Below are 20,850 nucleotides of genomic sequence, written 5' to 3'. Positions count from 1 at the left end.
TCTCCGTCTCCAAGATCTCACCCCCCTGCCAGCTGCATGTCTAAAGGGTCCTGATGCCTCCCCCCACCCAGCCCCCACCACGTCCCCCAAGATACCTTCAAAGGCTGGACATGGTGGCCCCGGGGAGTAGCTGGCGAGGGTCCCCGTCACGGCCTCTCCGTCAGCCGCTGCTGCTCCCGCAGAGTGAGCGGGCGGCCGGGCCTCCGCGGGGTGTAGACAAGCCCATGCTATCGAGAAGAGCAGCAGTTGCTAAACATGCCACACACTTCCTCTGCGAGAACGAGGAGGCGCGGGCCCCGCGGAGGGGCAGGTTCCTGTTTTCAGCGAGCGCCCAGCAGGCTCCTCTCTGAGGACGCCAGGCAGGCGGCCTGCTGCACGCGGGTGCAAAGCACTGGGGACATGGGCAGCTCAGCTCCGCGCGGCCAGGCCTCGCTCAGGCTCGCAGACGCGTTTTCTCTCTAATTAAAAGGCGGGGGAGGCTCCGGGCTGCGCTCAGGGCCCCTGGAGCTGGCTGGGTCCACGCGGCGGCAGCTTCTCTTTTCTGAGTTTCCCAATTATCGCGGCTTCCTCATGCCGCTGCCAAGCCAGCCCCAGCGCAGAGCCTGTGGAGGGCAGGTCCTCACGGGCAGAGGCTTAAAATAGAGGCATCGAAGGCCCTCTGCCGAGAGCTGCTGCCGGCAGCCCCCCTGGGCGTGCTGCCCCCGAGAGACCGGGAAGGTCAGGAAACACGGGGTGTAGGTGAACATTGACCACGAACACCTACAAGATCATGTTGCCTGTGTGATGCTTGACTAGATCCTGGGTCAAGGGAAGAGGACTAGAAAGACAGAAAGATTGTGATGGGGACGGTGGGTGGCACTCAAATATAGAAACCACAGGTCCGATGATGCCGTGTCAATGCTTGATTCTCGTGGGGTGAAGTGCTGCCGTGGGGATGTGAGTGAGTGTGCTGGCTCTTAGCAGACACCTGCTGAGGTGTCAGGAGGCCAGGTGGCCGGTGTCTATAATTTTCAATAGTCCAGGAAGAAAGAGAAAACACAAATAAAGAGAAAGAGAGCAAGACAGTAAATGTGGCAAAATGTTACTGTTGGAGGGATCTCGGTGAAGAGCCTGTGTGCATTGTAGTATTTCAACGTTTCGATGGGTTTAAATTTTTTAAAAAGTGATAATAGGTAGCCCTGGGCAGCGCGGCTCAGCTGGTCGAGCATGGTCCCCTGCACCGCCCCGAAAGGCCGCGCGGTTGGCTTCCTGGTGGGTCGGGACACAGGCCTGGGTTGCAGGCTGAATCCCCAGTGGGGGGCGTGCAGAAGGCAACCGACTGATGTTTCTCTCTCACATCAACATTTCTCCCTCCCTTTCCCTGCCTTTCTCTCTAAAATCAATAAGAACATATTCTAAAAGGAACAATATATAGCTCCCCACTCATCACAGGCGAGTCTCAAGCAGGAGACCCCAGGCACCTGGGGCCTCAGGGATTGAGGGTGGCAGAGGTGGAAGCTGCCGGGATGTTGACTCCCGGCAGGACCGCCTGGGAATGTCTGCCTGGGCTGGAACGCCGGGGGACCGTGTGGGGGCTGCTTCACAGAGGTGACAGCAGAGTGACTTGCCCAGAGTCACACAGCTGGGCCTGGCACGGAACCCGGCCGGTGTCTCTGGCGGGTGACACGCAGCCCCAGCCCCACAGGGCCGCCTCGGCCGCCCAGGGAGAGTCATTTAGAAACCTCACTCGGTGTAGTTGTCGACGGTGAATCGAAAACAGCGGGCCGCTTCTAAATTTAGAAGGCACTCGGTACTAGAGAGATGCTTCCTCAGACAACTTGAGAAACATGCGCGGGGCGGCCCTGGGAAGGTACAGAGGCAACGTTGCAAAAGACGGACGGAGCGGGCCACTCGCCGAGAAGGGGAAGCGGACTGGCAGAGAGATGCGTAAGTGGAGTTTCCCCCCAAAATTCACACAGAGGCAGAAAGGAGGTGTGAGCTGATAGGCAGAAAGCATGAGCTTTGTGACAACTTAAAAAAACAAAACAAAACACAAAAACATTTGCCCAGAATCTATGAGTTAGACTAAATCTATTCCCTTATTTAACATTCGTTCAATGAAACTTCATTTGTTCAATGAATCCAGCTGTGCACAGCAAGAGCCTCTCTTGGATGGAGCTTACTTTTTTGGGGGGGGAGCCGTGGGATAAAGATGGAAATGCGGCAGCTATCGGCGATGGTGACAGCGGGAAGGACAGGAAATGGTTAATAAGACAGAGGGGCCCTCCTGCAGGGGTGGCACAGCGGTTGAGCATTGACCTATGAACCAGGAGGTCACGGTTGGATTCTTGGTCAGGGCACATGCCCAGGTTGTGGGCTCGATCCCCAGTGTGGGCCGTGCAGGAGGCAGCTGGTCCATGGTTCTCTCTCATCATGGATGTTTCTCTCTCTCCCTCTCCTTCCTCTCTGACATCAATAAACATAGACGTATTTAAGAAAAGACAGCGGGGCTCACAGGCGCTCCTTCCCACAGCGGCCAGTGGCCGGGGACGGGCTGTCTACGGAGAGGCCCTCGCTGAGCCCTGCGGGAGGAAGCGGAGCTGCCTCGGACAAGCCTGCGCCTGAGAGGCTCCTGCAGGAAGAACTGCCGGCTTCGGGGGCTTGGGGGGCAGACACGTGGACCCTAAGGAAGCCTGAGTCCGATGGCAGAGGCGACGGCAGGTGGGCAGGGACCACAGAGGGACGTGTAGTGAAGGATGGGGTTCGACAGGCGGAGCTGCAGAGGGAGAAGCTCTGAATTTGGAGCCCGGGGGCCAGGGCTGCAATATCCGCTCTGCCCGTCGCTGTTGGGTAACGGGGTGGCCTGGGGTGCTGCTGCTCATGTGCCCTGGCCGGGAGGTTTCAGCGTGTCCCTCAGCCCTGGGGAACTGACAGGAACCAGGGAGTTCAAGAAAATGCCCCTAAAAATGTCCCTGCGCTGGGGCCCAGGGAGGGGCTGGTGTGGAGGTTGGAGCCAAACTTGGCCAGAGATGCCCCCAGCAAAGCCCTCAAGGGTCAGGATGGGGTCAGCCCTGGCCCGGCGACCAGTCAAGAGGCTGCGCTCAGACTCACGGGGACTTGCAGGTTCCTGGGTGCAGAAAGAACCGGATTTCCAGGGCGGGGGGCGTGGGGGGGGTGTCAGCTCATTACCTAGGAGGGCCAGGCTAATGGCCATGGGCAGATCAGCAGGACACCCGAAGGGGTCAAGTTGATCAGTGAAGTCCCGGCTTTACTGAAATGCAATATCCCCCACTTAGACAACTAAGTTTGCACACTTACATGGTCGGGAGCTGATGTTACACCTGCAGCGGGGGCTTGGGCAGGTCTCCTAACCCACACAGAGGGAGCCTGTTTCTCCAGCCGCAGGTCCCAGGGGCTCAGGGTCCAGGGTCCAGGAGTTAAGGGGACTCGGCGTCCCGTGGCCGGGGTGCCGTGTGCAAGCCCCACAGTTTACAGCTGGGTCCAGTACTCGCAGATGCCCACTTCTGCCTAAGGTCCTTGTCCTGCTTTCAGCGTAATTGTGGGGACGGCTAGATGCTGGAAAGGCAGCCTCGGGGACGAGTGAAGTCCTCTCCGAGGAGAGAAGCGAGTGGGAGGCGCAGTGAGCGCGGCTGATGTGCCAGGCACCGCCCTCGGGCCATAATCCGCGGATGGCATTCTTGAATCCAGAGAGGGCTCAGCCCATGGGACCTTCGAGATCCCGTGCAGCCTACAAGTTCCCCGAGAACCTAGGGTGTGTCCCTTCCCCGGCTGGACGCGCACTGACTCATTCATTCACTCACTGTTTATCCCACGGAACCCGTGGAGCGCCTGCTGTGTGCGAGGCGCGGCTCCAGGTGCCGAGTTAGAGACACCAGCACGTACGGGTGCAGAGGCTGCGCGGGAGTGGGGACAGGAGGGCCTCACCTGGGAAGAGAGCTTTGTAAGGCGCCCACGTGACACCAGTGAGCAAACCAAGAGGAAGAAGGACCAGGTAAAGCGAATGCCAAGTGCAGAGGTTCAGGGCCGGAGATGCTTGGGGTACCCAAGAAGGAGGAAAAGAGGAAGGGGAGCCGGGAAAGATGCTCGGCTGCTGCCTATGGTCCCCACGGATTCTCCCTAGTTACTCTGTGTGTCTGGGCTTCACCGGAAGAGACCCAGGCTCCCAGGGTGGAACCGCTTGCTCTAGGTCACCCAGCTGATGAGTGACACCCCCAGGTCTAGCCCAGGAACCTCCGGAGGTGAGCGCACCATCACACTCAGGCGGGCCTGCGAGGGGGCCTCCCCACAGCTTCCCTCACCCCATTCCAGCCCCAGTTCTCCGACTCAGGTCCTGTGGCCATCCTCCTCCAGCACCTGCCACAGCCTCCTGTTCCCCACAGAACCCTCTCCCTCCCTTCCCTGGCATTCGATGCTCATCACCGTTTGCTCTCACCCTCCTCCCGTGACGACGTCCCTGCTCAAGGCCTCCAGCCCCGCTCACCACAGGGACGTCCGTGTCCCCCTGCACGCAGACAGCCTCCCCACCTCTGCACCGTTTACCTCACCCCTGCCCAGCCCTGCCGGTGAAGTGCCCCACCTAGAGTTCACCTTGTCCCCCTGTCCTCCCAGAAATCCCCAGCCAAAGGGAGTTGCTCCCCCTGGGAGTTTCCCCTGCCCCACAGGAGCAGGACATGCGCATCGGAGTCTGGAACAAGAGGGGGGTTCGCGACATTTGGAAGCTGTGTGATCTTGCAAAGCTTTCTGCATCTCTCTGTGTGTCTGCATGGTGTTGCTATTCCTTTTCCTTCCCAGATCTGGAGGGTCCGCAGGACAAGGTGCATAGACCCGCTAGCGTGGTGCAAGGCACAGAGCGGGGGTCCACTGGATACGGACGCCACCCACTTTCCTTTCAAAGTGGAGCAGAAACTTGGGGGGACAGGGACACGTCTCACGCATGACCCCTGAGCCTAGCACCGAGCCTTGCCCCAAAGAGGTGATCCATAATTAGCCACCGAACGAGTGAATGACTGAGTGAGTGAATGAATGAAGGCGAGGGGTCTGCCTTCTAAACAAGAGTCCACACTTTGACTATTGCCTTTTCCCTGGGGAAGGTGAGCGGCTGACCATGAACCTCCCTGGGGAGCCATCAGACCCCACTGCTTCTCCAGACACGGGAGTTCGTTCGTATTTCGGGAACCACGTCAGAAGCTGGGGAAGGGGGTCCGTGTGGCTGAGCCGAGGTCTCCAGCTGGAGCGGAACCTACATGTTTATGTCTCCGGGGCCTTCATGTGTATCTGTGAGAGGCCTCTCGGCCCCGAGTGTTCTCAGGAGGAGAAGTAGAAGCTTCGTTTCCACTGTCCATTGCGGCCGGGGGAGTTGCACAAACTTGTTGATGCACTAGAGCTGTCCTCTTGCTCAACCCACCTGCTGCCTCCACCGGGGAGGCCACCCGGCTGCTCAGCTTCCTGAGAGTGCTGGAGGGGTAGCGGACCTCCCGGAGCTGAGGAAGGTCGCTGAGCAGGGCCCATTGCAGCTTTGCAACTTGGCACCGTGCTTCTTAGCTTCCTCTCCATGCACGCATGTACAAACTTCTTTCTTCCCTACATCTGACTCGGCATTCTTTTATTTAAATGAATCTTGTATTCGGAAAAGGGACGCCTCAGGCCAGCAGGAGGCCACGCTCTGGGAGGACAAGGGTGACTGGGAGACATGTCCTGCCATCAGAGCTCCGTGGACAGGGCCTGGGATGACCCGTGAGTCAGGGCAGCGTCGTGGGGGGTCCAGTGAGGAGGGAGCCAAAGGAAACGGCTCTCAAGGTTGCCGTGGCCCCACAGCGTGAGGGAGGGATGATGTCCAGCTCAACCTTGAACTTGAGCAGAGTCCAAGTCCAGGCTAGACGCTTGGCAGTGCTGGCCAGGACGTTCAGTTTGAGCCTGCTCATTGTTTTGTGTGTGTTTTTGTTTTGTTTTGTTTGTTGGGGTGACTTCTGTTGCATCTGGTCTGGACTTGGAAGTGATCCACAATCATCTCTTATCTTGCCCCTTGTGGCCTCCTTGCTCCTCTCAAACGCACCGGGACAGGCTGGTGAACTGACTCCTCAGGCCAGTCCCGCCTCGGTCCTGGCTGCCCCGCGTCCTTGGCGTTTGCCTGGATTCCTCAGCGGGTCCTTGCTGCCCAGCCCGGCCTTCCCAGTGACCTTCCATTTCCTCCGAGTGCCTGGGCAGGCGCTGCTGGGTTTACCTCTGGGTTCTCTTCACTGTTCCATGGACCAGAACGGCCTTCCCCTCATTTAGGATCTGCCAGAACCAGGAGTGAGGGTTCTGCCGGGGTCCCCTCGGGCTCTGGTCCTTTCACGGCACCGCGCCAGGGTCTGGTGGTGGGCCCGCGCATCCTTGCTGCCCAGCCCGGCCTTCCCAGTGACCTTCCACTTCCTCCGAGTGCCTGGGCAGGTGCTGCTGGGTTTACCTCTGGGTTCTCTTCGCTGTTCCACGGACCAGAATGGCCTTCCCTCATTTAGGATCTGCCAGAACCAGGAGTGAGGGTCCTGCCGGGGTCCCCTCGGGCTCTGGTCCTCTCACGGCACCGCGCCAGGATCTGGTGGCGGGGCCACGCTCCCTTAACCCCTGCAAAAGGTGGGGCCAAGCTCCCAGGCTTGCCCTCTGCCCACAGGCGAGGTTCTGCAGTTGTCTAGTAGCCTGAGGCACTGTTGGGGAGGCGGGGAGGGCTGCCACCTAGCCTTTTGCCAGAGCGGCCTGCCACTGTGTCAGAGGCACAGAGTTTGCTGGTCCCTTTGGTTCCCAGCAGCAGAGCAGACACTGGGGGTCCGTGGTGACATCCCAGCTCAGCTCTCTTCTCTCCAGCCCACGGGGAAAGGGACCTCCTCCTGCTGCTGAGGTAACACCCCAGCTGCTTGGTCCTGTACCCAACAGTAACAAGCTTTGCATATGCCCATTGTCACTAATTCATGCACAGATTGTTCTACTAATATGGACATTCTAAATGTAAAAATGTTTTTTTAAACATATTTTTATTGATTTCAGAGAGGAGGGGAGAGGGAGAGAGAGATAGAAACATCAATGATGAGAGAGAATCATTGATCAGCTGCCTCCTGCAGGCCCCACACTGGAGATCAAGCCCACAGCCCGGGCATGGGCCCTGACTGGGAATGGAACCGTGACCTCCTGGTTCAGAGGCCGATGCTCAACCCCTGAGCCAGGCCGGCCGGGCTGTCAAAATGTTTGTAAAGGATGAGACTGCTCCACACTCACAAGTAAACGTTCTAGCATTTTCTCCCTGGGCCCTGATGGGTTGCCACGGGCACCCCATTGGGGAGACCATGGGGGAGGAGACAGGCAGCGCTTCTAAATGATGTTGGAGAGGGAGTCGGGAAACGCCCGTCTCATCTTTCCTGAGGCACACGCACAATCTCTGGGAAGGGCACCGAGAGCCTCGTGAACGCTGCATGAGAACCAGGACAGGAGCCAGTGCCCATGGCCCAGGAAACTCCGTGCTGGGACTCTGGGTGGTGCCACGCCCCCCGACGGGGCTCTCCTGACACCTCCTTCCCCACCTCTATGCTCTGAGTTCCAGAAACTGAAGCTCCGGGAACGGGAGCTGCCTATTTCCTCGATGACTGACAGGAGCGCTAGCGCCTTCCAGGGCCAGAGCGGCCGTCACAGACTCACCAGGCAGGAGGGGTGAATGGGAGGGAGACGCAGAGGGAGCAGGTGTAAAACAGAAACAGGCCCTGGCTGGTTTGGCTCCGTGGACAGAGTGGCGTCCTGTGGACGAAAGGATCAAGGGCACATGCCAGGGTTGCAGGCTTGATCCCCAGTGTGGGGCGTGCAGGAGGCAGCCAATCAGTGATTCTCTCTCATCATTGATGTTTCTCTCTCTCTCCCTTTTCCTTCCTCTCTGAAATCAATAAAAATATATAAGAATAAATAATAAATAGAACAAAATAAAAAGGAAGAACAAAAAAGCCTGTAGATGACAAACTGCCTTAAGGCCCTCCCTGCCCTGTGGCTCCCGCCCACCTGGCAGGCAGAGGGGGTCAAGGAGGTGCTGGATTATCCCTGCTCCCCAGCGGCTCCCAGCAGCGCAGGCTCGGGTGTCCCTGGGAGAGCAACACAGCGGCCGGCCAGAAAGAGGTAAGGCCTCTGCGCTGAGCGCTGAGCTTCCCCCGTGACCGCAGCCAGGCCTGGAAACTGCCCTGCCCTGGTGTCCTCATCTCACAAAAGCCGTAGCAATGAAACCTGCCCGTCACCGCTGCCTGGGCTGCCGCAGCACGAAGGGCGGTGAGGGCTGAGATCGAACGCGTGGCATGGCGCAGCGCAGCTCCCCGTTGGCGCCCAAATACTTCTGGGGGACAGGCCTTCTCACTTCTGACATGAATCTGTTGTCGTTATTTAAAGAAGACCACGCTCGCCCCGCTGGCGTGGCTCAGTGGCCGAGCGTTGCCCCATGAACCAGGAGGTCATGGTTCGACTCCCGATCAGGGCACATGCCAAGGTTTTGGTCTCAGTCCCCAGTGTGGGGCGTGCAGGAGGCAGTCGAGCAATAATGCTCTCTCATCATTGGTGTTTCTATTTCTCTCTCCCTCTCCCTTCCTCTCAGAAATCAAGAAAAAAATAATACTTTAGGAAATAATAAAAATAAAGAAGACCACGCTCAACATCAGTCTTAATGAAATTTAAAATGCCCCGCTGGCGTGGCTCAGTGGCCGAGCGTTGCCCCAGGAACCAGGAGATCATGGTCCGACTCCCGATCAGGGCACATGCCAAGGTTTTGGTCTCAGTCCCCAGTGTGGGGCGTGCAGGAGGCAGTCGAGCAATGATTCTCTCTCATCATTGGTGTTTCTATTTCTCTCTCCCTCTCCCTTCCTCTCTGAAATCAAGAAAAAAATAATATTTTAGGAAATAATAAAAATAAAGAAGACCATGCTCAACATCAGTCTTAATGAAATTTAAAAGGGCGCCAAGCACGTACCAACGCCGGGAGGGGCGTGGCATCGTCAGCCAGGGTTTATTTCTTGACCCGCCGAACCACAGCTAGTTACACCAAGCGCACGGGCCACGGGGGAGGGACGGGAGAGGACAGGCCAGCTCCTCAGCTGCTTTGAAAATCCTTGGCCAAAACAAAATTTCACCCCCAACCTGATCCTTAGATGGGAGAATGTGTCCCTGTTTTTCAGTTTAGTTTGAGTCGCAATAACATTATGAACAATAACAACCGACCTCTGTGTAGTGCTTTGCAGGGTATATTTCTCAAGCCTGTTATTTCATCTAGTTTTTGCAAGGACTCTGTGACAGGCCGGTTATGATGTTAGTGATTGCTCCTGCTGGTTGGACAGCTAGCGGGTGCACCCCTGTCCACGTGATCTCATCAATTCATCTCAGGGCATGTTCTTCTCCCCTCATTGTACACGGAGGAGACAGAGGTGCGGGGAACTGTAGTCGCTTTCCTAAGGACACGCCGCGGGTAAGAGGGGGTTCTGGACTTGGCCCCGGGCCGCAGGGCCCTGAGGCCCAGGCTCTTGATGCCACAGCCTGAGACAGCATTATATACCCACTTTACAGATGGGGACACTGAGGCCCCGAGAGCAAAGCCACTTGCCAAGTTGTCAGCGCAGGATACGCTGTATCCAACCCCGAAGCCCGAGTCCTGGCCATTCTTCCTACAAGTGTAACCATTCACACTGTGGTCAGCTGGCACATCTGAAGGGCGTAGTGTTAGAATGATGTGAATGGGTTCCGGGAGCCAAGGCGGGCAGGGACTCAGCATGCGTCCGTTTGTTCTGGGGACACCGGCACCTCCACGGGGGTCCCCTGGGAGTGTCCGTACAGAGGCCCTGGGGAGAGGGTCTGCTTGGATTGTGGGCCCAGGGCCGTCGGGACGTCCTCCTTACAGGGGGGTGGGCTCGACCTGCACCAGCTGCAGCTCAGAAAGAAGTGGCCGCCACAGAGGAAAATGCTGAGCCCATCTGAACACAGGAAGCTGTGTGTGTGTGTGTGTGTGTGTGTGTGTGTGTGTTGGGGGGAGGGGGGAGGCTCAGGCCCGAGGACACAGATACCAGGCCAGGCCAGAGCCGAGGGCTCCGATCAGCTGGGGGAAGAGACAGTGTGTCCTCAGGGGCCCCGGCGAGATGTCCATGGCGGCCTTGGGCCCGCATGTTCGTTGGGTCGTTAGTGAAGCTACAGGAATAAGTACCCAGAAGGAGACATCTGGGCACCTACAGGTCATGATCATGGGCTTGTTTCTAAAAGGCAGCGTATACTCAGGGTGTGTGTGAACTGCTCGTAGGCAACGGAGGGAACAGCTCAGGGGGCTGCATTTAAATTCCCTGCGAAACGGGCAGCCGTCGCCCGGGCTGTCACTCAGTGTCGCTTGTGAAGGGCGGTCCCTCCGCCTGGGAAGGCAGCGTATACTCAGGGTGTGTGTGAACTGCTCGTTGGCAACTGAGGGAGCAGCTCAGGGGCCTGCATTTAAATTCCCTGCGAAACGGGGCAGCCGTCGCCCGGGCTGTCACTCAGCGTCGCTTGTGAAGGGCTGTCCCTCCGCTTGGGAAGGCAGCGCTTTTCGGGCGCCAAGCCCTTCAATGGTTTCTGACAGCCAGGGTGACAGAGGCGACTGGCGGCAGCGTCGATGACAGCTGGGAACAGGCATTTGGTCGGGGCTGCAAGGCCCTGCAGGGAACACAACAGGGGAGCGAGCTCCATTCCGAAGGGGCCGAGCCGGGGCCAGCTCTCTCCTTTCTCCCATCCGTGCCTGGGGGTGCCCCGGAGGGGTCCCCACAGTGCATGCCCGCAGCTAAGGGGGCCAGTGTGTGGCCAAGCCATGTGGAGAGCCATGCTGGCCAAAGTGTCCGCGGGAGGGAGGGTGAGTGCAGAGGCCCATGGCCACCCGTCCCTCTGGCTCGGGGAGGCTGGGCTGGGTGCGGGGCAGGCACAGAGCCTCTCTGAGGCTGTCACTCTTTCACGAAGGGGCCCCTGGTCAGAGGCTCCCTGAGCACAGATGGGGTCACTGTGCAGAGGGTGAGGTCACAGCGGGCCCCTCGACCTGCTGGCACCTGCCTTCTCTTTCCAGGTGGAGATAGTGGGGGAGGGAGGGGGAGATGTAAGTCTGTAAAGAAAACACACTGAGGTGCACCCTTCCTGAGGCAGCTGGAGCGAGGGGAAAGGAAAGGGTTTGAAAACACGTGTATTTAGGATGCAGCTGGACTCCAGGCCCTGAGGTTAAGCAGTCCCTCATCCCATCTCTCTCGCTTTGCTTGTCGTTAATGTTAAATGTTAAAGAGATGGGGCAGGGGCAGCCCGGAGGGGCCGATTTGCTGGCATCTTCGAGAAGGGCCGGTTCCCTCCCTTTACTCTGTGGGTGGAGAACACGGAGGCCCACAAAGGGAATAAGAGATGTTTGTGGATTCAGACGTCCCACCCGGGCTGGTCTGATTCTAAAACCCAGGCTCTTGCTCACCATATACCCTGCCAGCCGCGCCGTACCTTCACGGTATCATACTGTGCCACTAAACATACCGTCAGGAAAGTGAAAAGACAACCCGTGGACTGGGAGCCAGTGTTCACAGATCACACGTCTGAGAAGGGACGTGCATCCAGAGCATATAAAGAACACTCACCACTCAATCACAGAAAGACAAACAACCCAACTTAGCGTTGGGCCAAGGACCTGAACAGACGATTCTCCAGAGCAGATGGCCAGAGGGCCCGTACGCACCAGGAAAGGTGCGCACCACCATCCGCCGTTAGGAAGATGCACATCACACGCACAGCGCACAGCGAGGTTCCGCTCCCGCCCCCCCTGAGGGCTGTGACAGGGATGCACAGGGTGATATCGTGTTGGTGGGGCATGGAGAGCTTGGAACATGCAGGCACTGCCTAAGGGCTCATAACAACATTTTGGCAGCTTCTCAAATGGTCGGACATAGAGTTACCTTCTAACCCAACGATTCCACTCCTAGGTATACAACCAGGAGAAATGAAAACATACCCCACCCCCCGACACACACACACAATGGACCAGGCTGTTCATCGAGCATTATTTATAATCGCCAAAAAGGGGAAACCAGCGACGCCCAGCAGCTGAGCAGTAGATAAAATATTATATGTGGGAGCCATGGGATGGTATTTAATTATGAAGGGAATGGAGTGCCTACGTGCGCGATCACTGGGTGAAGTGGAGGGAGCCAGGCCCAGGAGGCGTCCGATTGGTGGCTCCATTTACATGAAATTTCAGAAAAGGCAACTCTGCAGAGACAGGAAACAGATTAGTGATGGCCTGGGGCTGGGAGTGACTGCTAATGGGCACGTGGCTGCTTTGCGGATGATGAAAATGTTCTAAAATTAGATCGTGGTGATGGTGACAGGGCTCTGTGCCTAGAACTGAAAGCCATCGGCGTGTGGGCTTTGAGTGAGTGAACTGTATGATACGTGAGTTATATCTCCATGAGACCCTTTTCAAACAGGTCGCTGCAGAGGCCAAGAATCAGAGCTTAAAATGCCACCTATATAATACAAACCTATGTTCCTTCAAGAAAGATTCCCTCATGCATATCTTTCATGGGAAACCATGAAAATGTTATGGGAAAAGATCACGCAATACATTTTTATGTCTCAGGGAAAAAGTATCCCTTGTGACCCAGTGATTCTGTGGCCTATCAGGAAATTAGCATGAATATGTGGACAGATTTGCCTGTGAAGATGTGCTTCGCGGTGCTGCCTAAAGCATCCGAACATGAGGAACAAGGGCTAGCACTCTGAACCCTTGCACTCTGTCATGCGCCATGAGAATCCTCTCCTTTCTTCACGACAACGGCCTTGGCGGAAGCTGTCAGCATCGTCACGCTCCTGACAGATGAAGGAAGAGCCCAAATCAAACAGCTAGGAGCCGGAGTTGGGGTCTGCACCCCCGTCTGTCACCCGCCACAACCGGCAGGCGCTCCTGCCTGCGCCCCCTCCCTCGCAGCCAAAACACCAGATTGCACGCTGGCACTGGAAGCAGCACATTCACAGGTGTCAGCCGGGTGGCACTCACCAGGGGCTGTTAGGAAAGAGACAGGCTCACGCCCGTTCCAGCACTGGGCCTGCAGACTCACTGGTAAGGAAGGGCCCGGGCCCCGCCTGGACATTTGTCGCAGAAACTGCCCCGTCGGGGTTGGGGTCAGTGACTTCTCCATGGAAGGCCTGTGAGTGGCTCCCCGGCAAACTCTGAGGTGTCCATTTCAAGAAAATCTGAGTGTGTGTGTGTGTGTGTGTGAGTGTGTCTGTCTGTGAGTGTGTGTGTCTGAGTGTGTGTGTGTGTGTGTGTGTGTGTGTGTTCCTGTCTATAATTGTATGTTTCTGAGTATATATCTGTGTGAGTGTGTCTGTTTGTGAGTATGTGTGTCTGAGTGTGTCTGAGTGTGTGTGTGTTCCTGTGACTGGTGTGTTCCTGTCTATAATTGTGTGTTCCTGAGTGTGTATCTGTGTGAGTGTGTCTGTCTGTGACTGTGTGTGTCTGAGTGTGTGTGTCTGTGTAAGTTTCTGGGTGTGCATCTGTGTGAGTATGTGCTTCTGTTTGTGACTGTGTGTGTGAGTGTGTTTGTGTGACTGTGACTGCATATATGTGTCTTTGTGTGTCTGTGACTGTGTGACTGTGACTGCGTGTGTGTGACTGTGACTGCGTGTGTGTCTGTGTGTCTGCGTGTGTGTGACTGTGACTGCGTGTGTGTGACTGTGACTGCGTGTGTGTGACTGTGACTGCGTGTGTGTGACTGTGACTGCGTGTGTGTGACTGTGACTGCGTGTGTGTGACTGTGACTGCGTGTGTGTGACTGTGACTGCGTGTGTGTGACTGTGACTGCGTGTGTGTGTCTGTGTGTGTGTGACTGCGTGTGTGTGGCTGTGTGTGTGTGACTGCGTGTGTGTGGCTGTGTGTGTGTGACTGCGTGTGTGTGGCTGTGTGTGTATGTGTGTGCTTGGACAGGGGCCTCACCGAGGTCACCCCAGCCAGTGGCTCACTGAGGTCAAGGCCCCTCGCATGTGCTGAGGCTCCGGGAGAAAAAGCAGTGCTCAGCAATTGTGGTCTCGCCCTGCACTATTTTTAAAGTTCAGAAAACACACAAAACGAACGGAAACTCATTGCCACTGAATAGCTAGGTCAGATTTAGATAAAGTACCGGCCCAGGGCCCAGGCTGCTGGCGTGACTGGGCAGGGTGACAGGACCGGCTCCTCTGAACCCACAGAGTCCCGTGAGCATCAAGGGCACCAACAGCAACACCAACTCCTCCCCACCCCACCCCTGGGCTGAGGACGCCCCGCCCGCCCTGCCCCCTCAGGGCAGCTGTGAGGCATGGTTATCACTCCCATCCAGATGAGGAGATGAGGCCCCGGATGTCACCCCGCACCCCTGCCCAGGGTCCCCTCGTCCGTGGGGAACAGGGCTGGGGCTGGAACCTGGTCCTTCTGCCCCCAGGCCCCTGCTCTTGGCGGGGCTCCGCCCAGCACCCCTCCCCCAGCTCCCTGTCTCCACCAAGTGCTTTCAAGTGGGGGCTGAGCCCGCTGTTGGCTCTTTAACCACCGATTTTCCATGAAGAGAGTTTTGTGCAGAAAGATCAATGAAAACAAAATGCTTGGCGAGGAAAGTTCTCTGAGCCGCCGTGCAGTATCCGCGAGCCCCCGCCTCTAACCACTTCCTCACACATCAGGAACTCTGGCTTTTTATAGCTGGGACAGTGTAGAAAACACCACAGGGCCCATCCCCAGTCCACAGCCCCCCAGCCCGCCTGCTTGGCGCCCCACCGCAGCCCAGCCACGGACTGCCTGGTCAGCTCACAATTTAGAATGTGGGGCTTTGACCTGGAGTACTTTAAGCACGCGGCTGCGCACATGTGTGTGCATATGTATGTGTGTGCGTATGTGAGCATGTGTGTGCATATGTGTGCGCACACTGTTTGTGTGTGTGTGTGTGTGTGTGTGTTCTCTTGAGTCAGAGCACACGCAGTGATGCTCAGAAAAGCCGGCCCCTGCTCGTTAGAAAGCTGAACCCGGGGGCAATCATCCTGCCACCGTTTGTGGGCACCACTGCCGACCTCCCGGCCCGGGGCTGGCTGGGCATTTATGTCCACTGCCGCTCGCAGGTCCCCACCATGAGCCCGTGATCTCCCTCGCTCACAGATGCTGGGCTCAGAGCCCCACTGCAGGCCCCAGCACGGGCAGCCTGCACACACCTCGCCGCGGCAGGAGCCTCCGCTTATCGGAATGGGTTGAGGACAGGACACTATGTGGGGGCCCAGCCCGTCTGGAGTCTGTAGACCAGGCTGCCTGCCCGGGTCTGAGCAGCTCAGAGCTCTGGGACCCAGTGTGGCCACGTCAGGGTCCACCCCCATGTGTCCTGCTCCCTCGGCTGGGGGTCCGATGGCCTGGCCCCGCCTCTGACTCTGGCCACAAGGTCCCCCTTGGACCCAACAGTGAAGTAGACATAACAGTGAGCACAGCGCCGCCCCCTCGCATCCAGAACCGACTGTGTGTGCGTGAAAGGCTTGGCCTTGGAGGCGGCCACCCCGTTCCCTGCCCTGTGACCCTGAGCAAGTCGCCCGCCTCTCTGTGCCTTGATTTCCTCCTAGAGCCTGCCTCCCACCCTCCGTTCTCAGAGAGGAGACGCTCCGGCACCTGGAGGCTTACAGGAGACTTGCTGTGATTGGCCGGTTCTTTCACAGTGACTGCGTCCCCCAGTCTCCTAGGTGGGCATCTAGTTTACACCCAAGTCCATCTTCACTGAGCCGGAGGGCTTGCTAGTCAGGGAGCCCCGGAGGTGGTGGTGGGACACGGAGCCACTTTCGCAGACTCCCCTCCCCAGTTCGGATCTTGGTCCCTGTTCAGCCACCATCAGCGCTTTGCCTCCACATGCAGCCTTAGTTCATAGCGAAGACGGAGGGCCACCCGGGCCAGCGTGCTCACCTCACAAATGAGGAAACTGAGGCGGAGGGAGACATCTGTGCACGACCACACAGCATGTGGATGGCAATTGATCTGTCCTGACCTCCCGAATGCCTGTGGCACCTCCGGGCAGGGTCCTGGCCTCCTACTGTGCCCTGAGGTCTCAGGCTGAGCAGGAGGAGGGAGGGATGGAGACTCTCAGCCCCCTGTCTGCTCTCTCCCCAGGGTGGCTCCGCACTCTCCCCCGCCGCCGTCATCAGCCCGGAGCGGGCACAGCAGCAGGCAGCTGCCTTGGCGCTGGAGGTCGGCTGCCCCGCCTCGCCCATCCAGGAAATGACATCCTGCCTCCGCCAGAAACCCGCCGACACCCTCAACGACGCCCAGACCAAGGTGGGCACACGTGTGCCAGTTGGGAAGGGACATTGTCCGAATGTTTACAAATGGAAACCCGGGCCTGGGAAGGAGACCTGGCCGGCCCGAGGCCACACGCTCCCTGCCCCCAGCGCTGCGCACGGAGGGTGCGGTGGGCCACGCGTGGGTGCTGAGGGCAGCAGCTCCGGGTGCCTGGGAGCCTGTGTGTGAAGTGGGGGTAGCGGGTGGGCCTTGGAGGGTAGGAGACGAGGATGAGATGATGTGTGTGAGGGTCTTGCTCAGCGCTGCGCACGAGGGTGCGGTGGGCCACGCGTGGGTGCTGAGGGCACCAGCTCCGGGTGCCTGGGAGCCTGTGTGTGAAGTGGGGTAGCGGGTGGGCCTTGGAGGGTAGGAGATGACGGTGAGGTGATGTGTGTGAGGGTCTCGCCTGGGTGGGGACTGTGCTGAGGGTCACGGTGCTGCTGCCACGGAGCTGGGCCCTGCCCCTGCGCCTGAGACAGGCAGCTGGGTGCTCCCTTCTCCTGCCTGCAAGGACCCGGCCCCTGTCTCTTGCTGGCCCTGATGTGAGTGAAGGGGACGCCAGCAGGGACCACTGCTGTCATCTGAGCTGGTGGCCTGGTCCCTTCGGCAATCCGCCTGGGCTGGCAACCGCCCTAGGGCTGAGCCTCAGGTCCCCGATGGGAGCTCACTGGAGCAGCGGTCTCCAGCCGGCGGTCCACGGGCCATGAGAGGTCCGAAAGGCTGGCGACCGCTGCACTGGAGAGCGGCCGAGGCTGACCCGTTTCCCTGTGACCTCCTTCCCGCCCCGGGCCACCGCCCCCCAATTGATCACTCTCTCCTCTGCCCGGCTCACACCTGGGCGCAGGCTTACCCAGTCCCCCTGGGGTGTGGTCACCTCGGAGGGGGCCCTGGAAGCTCCCCTGGACCAGTCATTGCTCAGAGCCTGACCCACCTTCCAGCCCCTGCCACTGGCCCCTGGTCGTTTTACTCTGATTTCCCAGTAAAGCCGCAGATGGGCCGCCGGCACCACGTCCATGATGGTTTAGCAAAGCGACGCTCCTAGTTGTTTCAGCCCCGTGTCCTTTAAAATGAATGAACTCCGCCTAATCAGCGCCATTCCTCTGCACCCACGCAGCTCCTGGCTGTGAGCGGCCCCTTCCACTACTGGGGCCCCGTGCTCGACGGCCAGTTCCTGCGAGAGGCTCCGGCCAGAGCGCTGCAGAGGGCGCCGCGGGCCACGGTGGACCTGCTCCTCGGGAGTTCGCAGGACGACGGGCTCATCCGCCGGGCGAAGGCCGTGAAGGTAGGCGAGGTGGGGAGGGGGGCTCAGAGGGCCCTGTGGGGTGTGACCCTGGCTCTGGTCCTCAGGGTCTGACCTTGTCAAGAGTCACTGATGGCCCTGGCCAGTTTGGCTCAGTGGATAGAGCGTTGGCCCGCGGACTGAAGGGTCTGGGTTCAATTCTAACTAAGGGCATGGACCTCAGTTGCAGGCTCGAGTCAGGGTGCGTGCAGAGGCAACCAATCCATGTGCCTCTCTCACATCGATGTGTCTCTCTTCCCACCCCCCCCCCCACGCTGTCTAAAAAATCAATGGAAAAAATATCCTTGGGTGAGGATTAACCAAAAAAAAAATAGAGAATCATTGACCTACTCACTCATTTACAAAACAATCGCTGACTAACTACTCTGTGTAAGGCTCTCTAAGGAGTGTGGGGGGTGGTCACAGGGTTGGGGTTCAGAAACAAGACACGTGCAGAACTGTGAGCAGCACAGACACAGCCACAGCCACAGCCACAGCCACAAATGGCTCCGGGAATGGATCCCCGTGGGAAACGGTGAGCACTGGCCAATCAGGGGCTCCGGAGCTCCAGGTCCCAGCCTGCGGACACCCTGTGCCATGAAGGATGCTCGGCCGCAGAGAGTGGGAGAGGAGAGGCAGCTGGATGGCAAAGGGGCGCTGTTCCCCAGTCCTGGCAGAGAACCCCCAAAGCAGCCTTCCAAGCCAGTATTTTTAAACCCAGGAGAGCGGGTGCCTGGCGCCTGGCAATGCGGTTTCGTGCAGCTCGGTGTGGACACAGCAGAGAGGGAAAAGCTGTGAGCTCATTTATCGGCCTGAACACACTTCCTGCCCCGGCCAGGCCTCAGCTCCCCGCACTAGGATGCAGCTCATCCTGCAAGACGCCAAGCCCACCCTCCGGCCCACCCCGCCCTCCTCGTCACTGCTCTGGACAGGCCCTTGGGCTGTCACCCCTGGGAGGGTGACCCCGGTGTCTGGCACACAGTGAGGACACACATGCCGGCCACGGGGCCCATCTGCCTGGCTCTGTGGAATATAAGGCAGCAGAACTGGAAGGAGCAACAACCACAAAATCCTTCATGCAAACGGGATCTCGCGTTCCCTTGTGCTGTCCTGTTCCCTCGGCTGCTGTCTCACCCGGGGCGTCGGCCTTCAGCGAAGGAGCACCGAGTGGACGGGAGAGACACACAGGCACTTATCACGGGAGTTATTGCGGCGAAACATTGGAAGCAGCTCAAATGTCCATTAGCAGAGCGACGGCTGGATAAACGAAGGTGCCCGCGAGCCAGGAGAGGTTAATGGGGACGGAGAGAGGAGGAGCTCCCTCCCGCTCACTGGCCCGAGGAAGGCCTGCGACGCGGTGTCCAATGGGAGCAAGGACTGAGAACGCAGCCCTAGCTGTGTGGCTCAGTGGATAGAGCATTGGCCTGCAGAGTGAAGGGTCCCGGGTTCCATTCTGATCAAGGGCACATGACCTGGGCTGGATCCCCGGTGTGGGCGTGCAGGAGGCAGCCGATCCATGATTCTCTCACATCATTGATGTTTCTATATCTCTCTCCCTCTCCCTTCCTCTCTGAAATCAATAAAAACGAGAATGTAGAGCAATGTGAAATGAAGGCAGCATTCACATTTTAAAAACAGCCGCCCCACCCTTGTGTGTGAAGACGGGAGTGTAACTTCACGTGAATTATGTGGAAGGTTGATCGCGTGGAGAGACACAGCCACGCCATCAGCACCTCAGAGAGTCACACTTCGGCCTGGACGGGCGTCAAGTCTGTTTTCCAGCTCCCAGGCCCGTTTGCCTATCACCCAACACTCAGCGAGGCCACTTACTCCGTGCCGGACCCCGGGTATTAATACAAATGCCATCTGCCCTCAAGGAGCTCACAGTCAGGGGAGAGACAGAACAGGGGGGAAGGAGTCACTGCGGTATAGTTCCTTACACACGTCTGGAGCGGTGAGACCAACTGCAGGACGGTGAGGACGGTGGTGGGAGAGGGTCACTGCGCCCGCAGGGGCCCTGCCAGCCCGAGGGACAGAGATAAGGAATCCCCCAGGCCCTTGTCCCCACGCTGCCTGTCAGCAGAGTGGGGAGTGTCCTCGGATTGGAATCAGGAGCATCTGCGTTCCCTTAGAGCAGCGGTTCTCAACCTTCCTAATGCCGCGACCCTTTAATGCAGTTCCTTATGTTGTGGTGACCCCCAACCATGAAATTATTTTCGTTGCTACTTCATCACTGTAATTTTGCTACTGTTATGAATCGTCATGTAAATATCTGACATGCAGGATGTATTTTCATTGTTACACATTTAACATGATTAAAGCATAGTGATTAATCACAAAGACAATATGTAATTATATATGTGTTTTCCGATGGTCTTAGGCGACCCCTGTGAAAGGGTCGTTCGACCCCCAAAGGGGTCGCGACCCACAGGTTGAGAACCGCTGCCTTAGAGCTTGAGCCTCAGTTTCCCGATCTGTAAAATGGGGAGATGACTAGTGGACACCCTCGATATTGAGAGGATTCAGATATGCACCAGCGTCTGGCAAATAGGATGTGCTCAATAAATATTAGTTTTTTGCACTTAAAATAGGTTTTTAGTATTTTTGTGTTTTTTTAGAGAGAGAGGAAGGGAGAGAGAGATAGAAACATCGATGAGCGAGAAACATCAATTGGCTGCCTCATGCACGCCCCCTACTGGGATTTGAGCCTGCAACCCGGGCATGTGCCCTGACCGGGAATCAAACCGGCGACCTCTGGTGCCTGGGCTGATGCCCAACTGGCTGAGCCACAGCGGCCAGGCTCACTTAATCCCGTAACTGTGCTATTATGATTAGTGTTGAAAACTATTGTCCCAGATCCAGAGAATTATCCAGAGAAAGCAAGAGGCATGCACAGAGCGTCCGATCACTGAGTGACCTCCCCTGACCAGAGACCGATTTCCCAATTGTGGCAGACACACCCCCACATGCACACACACCCCCACATACACACACACACACACACACACACACACACGGACACCCTTCCTCCTCATGCCAGCCCCGCATCAATACCATCAGAGCCCAACCCACACACACACGTGGTCCAGATTCCAGGGGGAAGTCCCAGGAGGGGCAGGAGCCCCCGCCCCAAGTGCAGCCCCGGGACCCACCTGTCACCTCAGCAGGGACCCACCAAACTCCGAAGACCAAAGAGGGCGGGTGAGGGGGGCTTCCGTCAAGTCCCTCAGGACCCTCACTCACCTGCCATCCCTCCCGGCGGTGACCC

The 20,850-nt window shown here is 57.9% G+C and overlaps 2 protein-coding genes across 2 annotated transcripts in view; one reads left to right on the top strand and one right to left on the bottom strand.

The window, feature by feature from the left end:
- The window catches only part of TG (thyroglobulin), a 168,698-nt gene that overhangs the window by 131,440 nt on the left and 16,408 nt on the right, over positions 1–20,850 (top strand). Inside the window, exons 42-43 of the mRNA XM_014544980.1 lie at positions 16,136–16,300; positions 17,418–17,585. Coding sequence (XP_014400466.1) covers positions 16,136–16,300; positions 17,418–17,585 — 333 coding nt within the window. The remainder of the gene's footprint in view (positions 1–16,135; positions 16,301–17,417; positions 17,586–20,850) is intronic.
- SLA (Src-like-adaptor) overlaps positions 1–20,850 on the bottom strand; it is a 56,805-nt gene that overhangs the window by 35,665 nt on the left and 290 nt on the right. The window lies entirely within an intron of this gene.

The sequence above is a fragment of the Myotis brandtii genome, unplaced genomic scaffold (genome assembly GCF_000412655.1).
Source record: "Myotis brandtii unplaced genomic scaffold, ASM41265v1 scaffold390, whole genome shotgun sequence".
NCBI lineage: Eukaryota > Metazoa > Chordata > Mammalia > Chiroptera > Vespertilionidae > Myotis > Myotis brandtii.
This window is presented reverse-complemented; position numbering and strand designations above follow the sequence as displayed.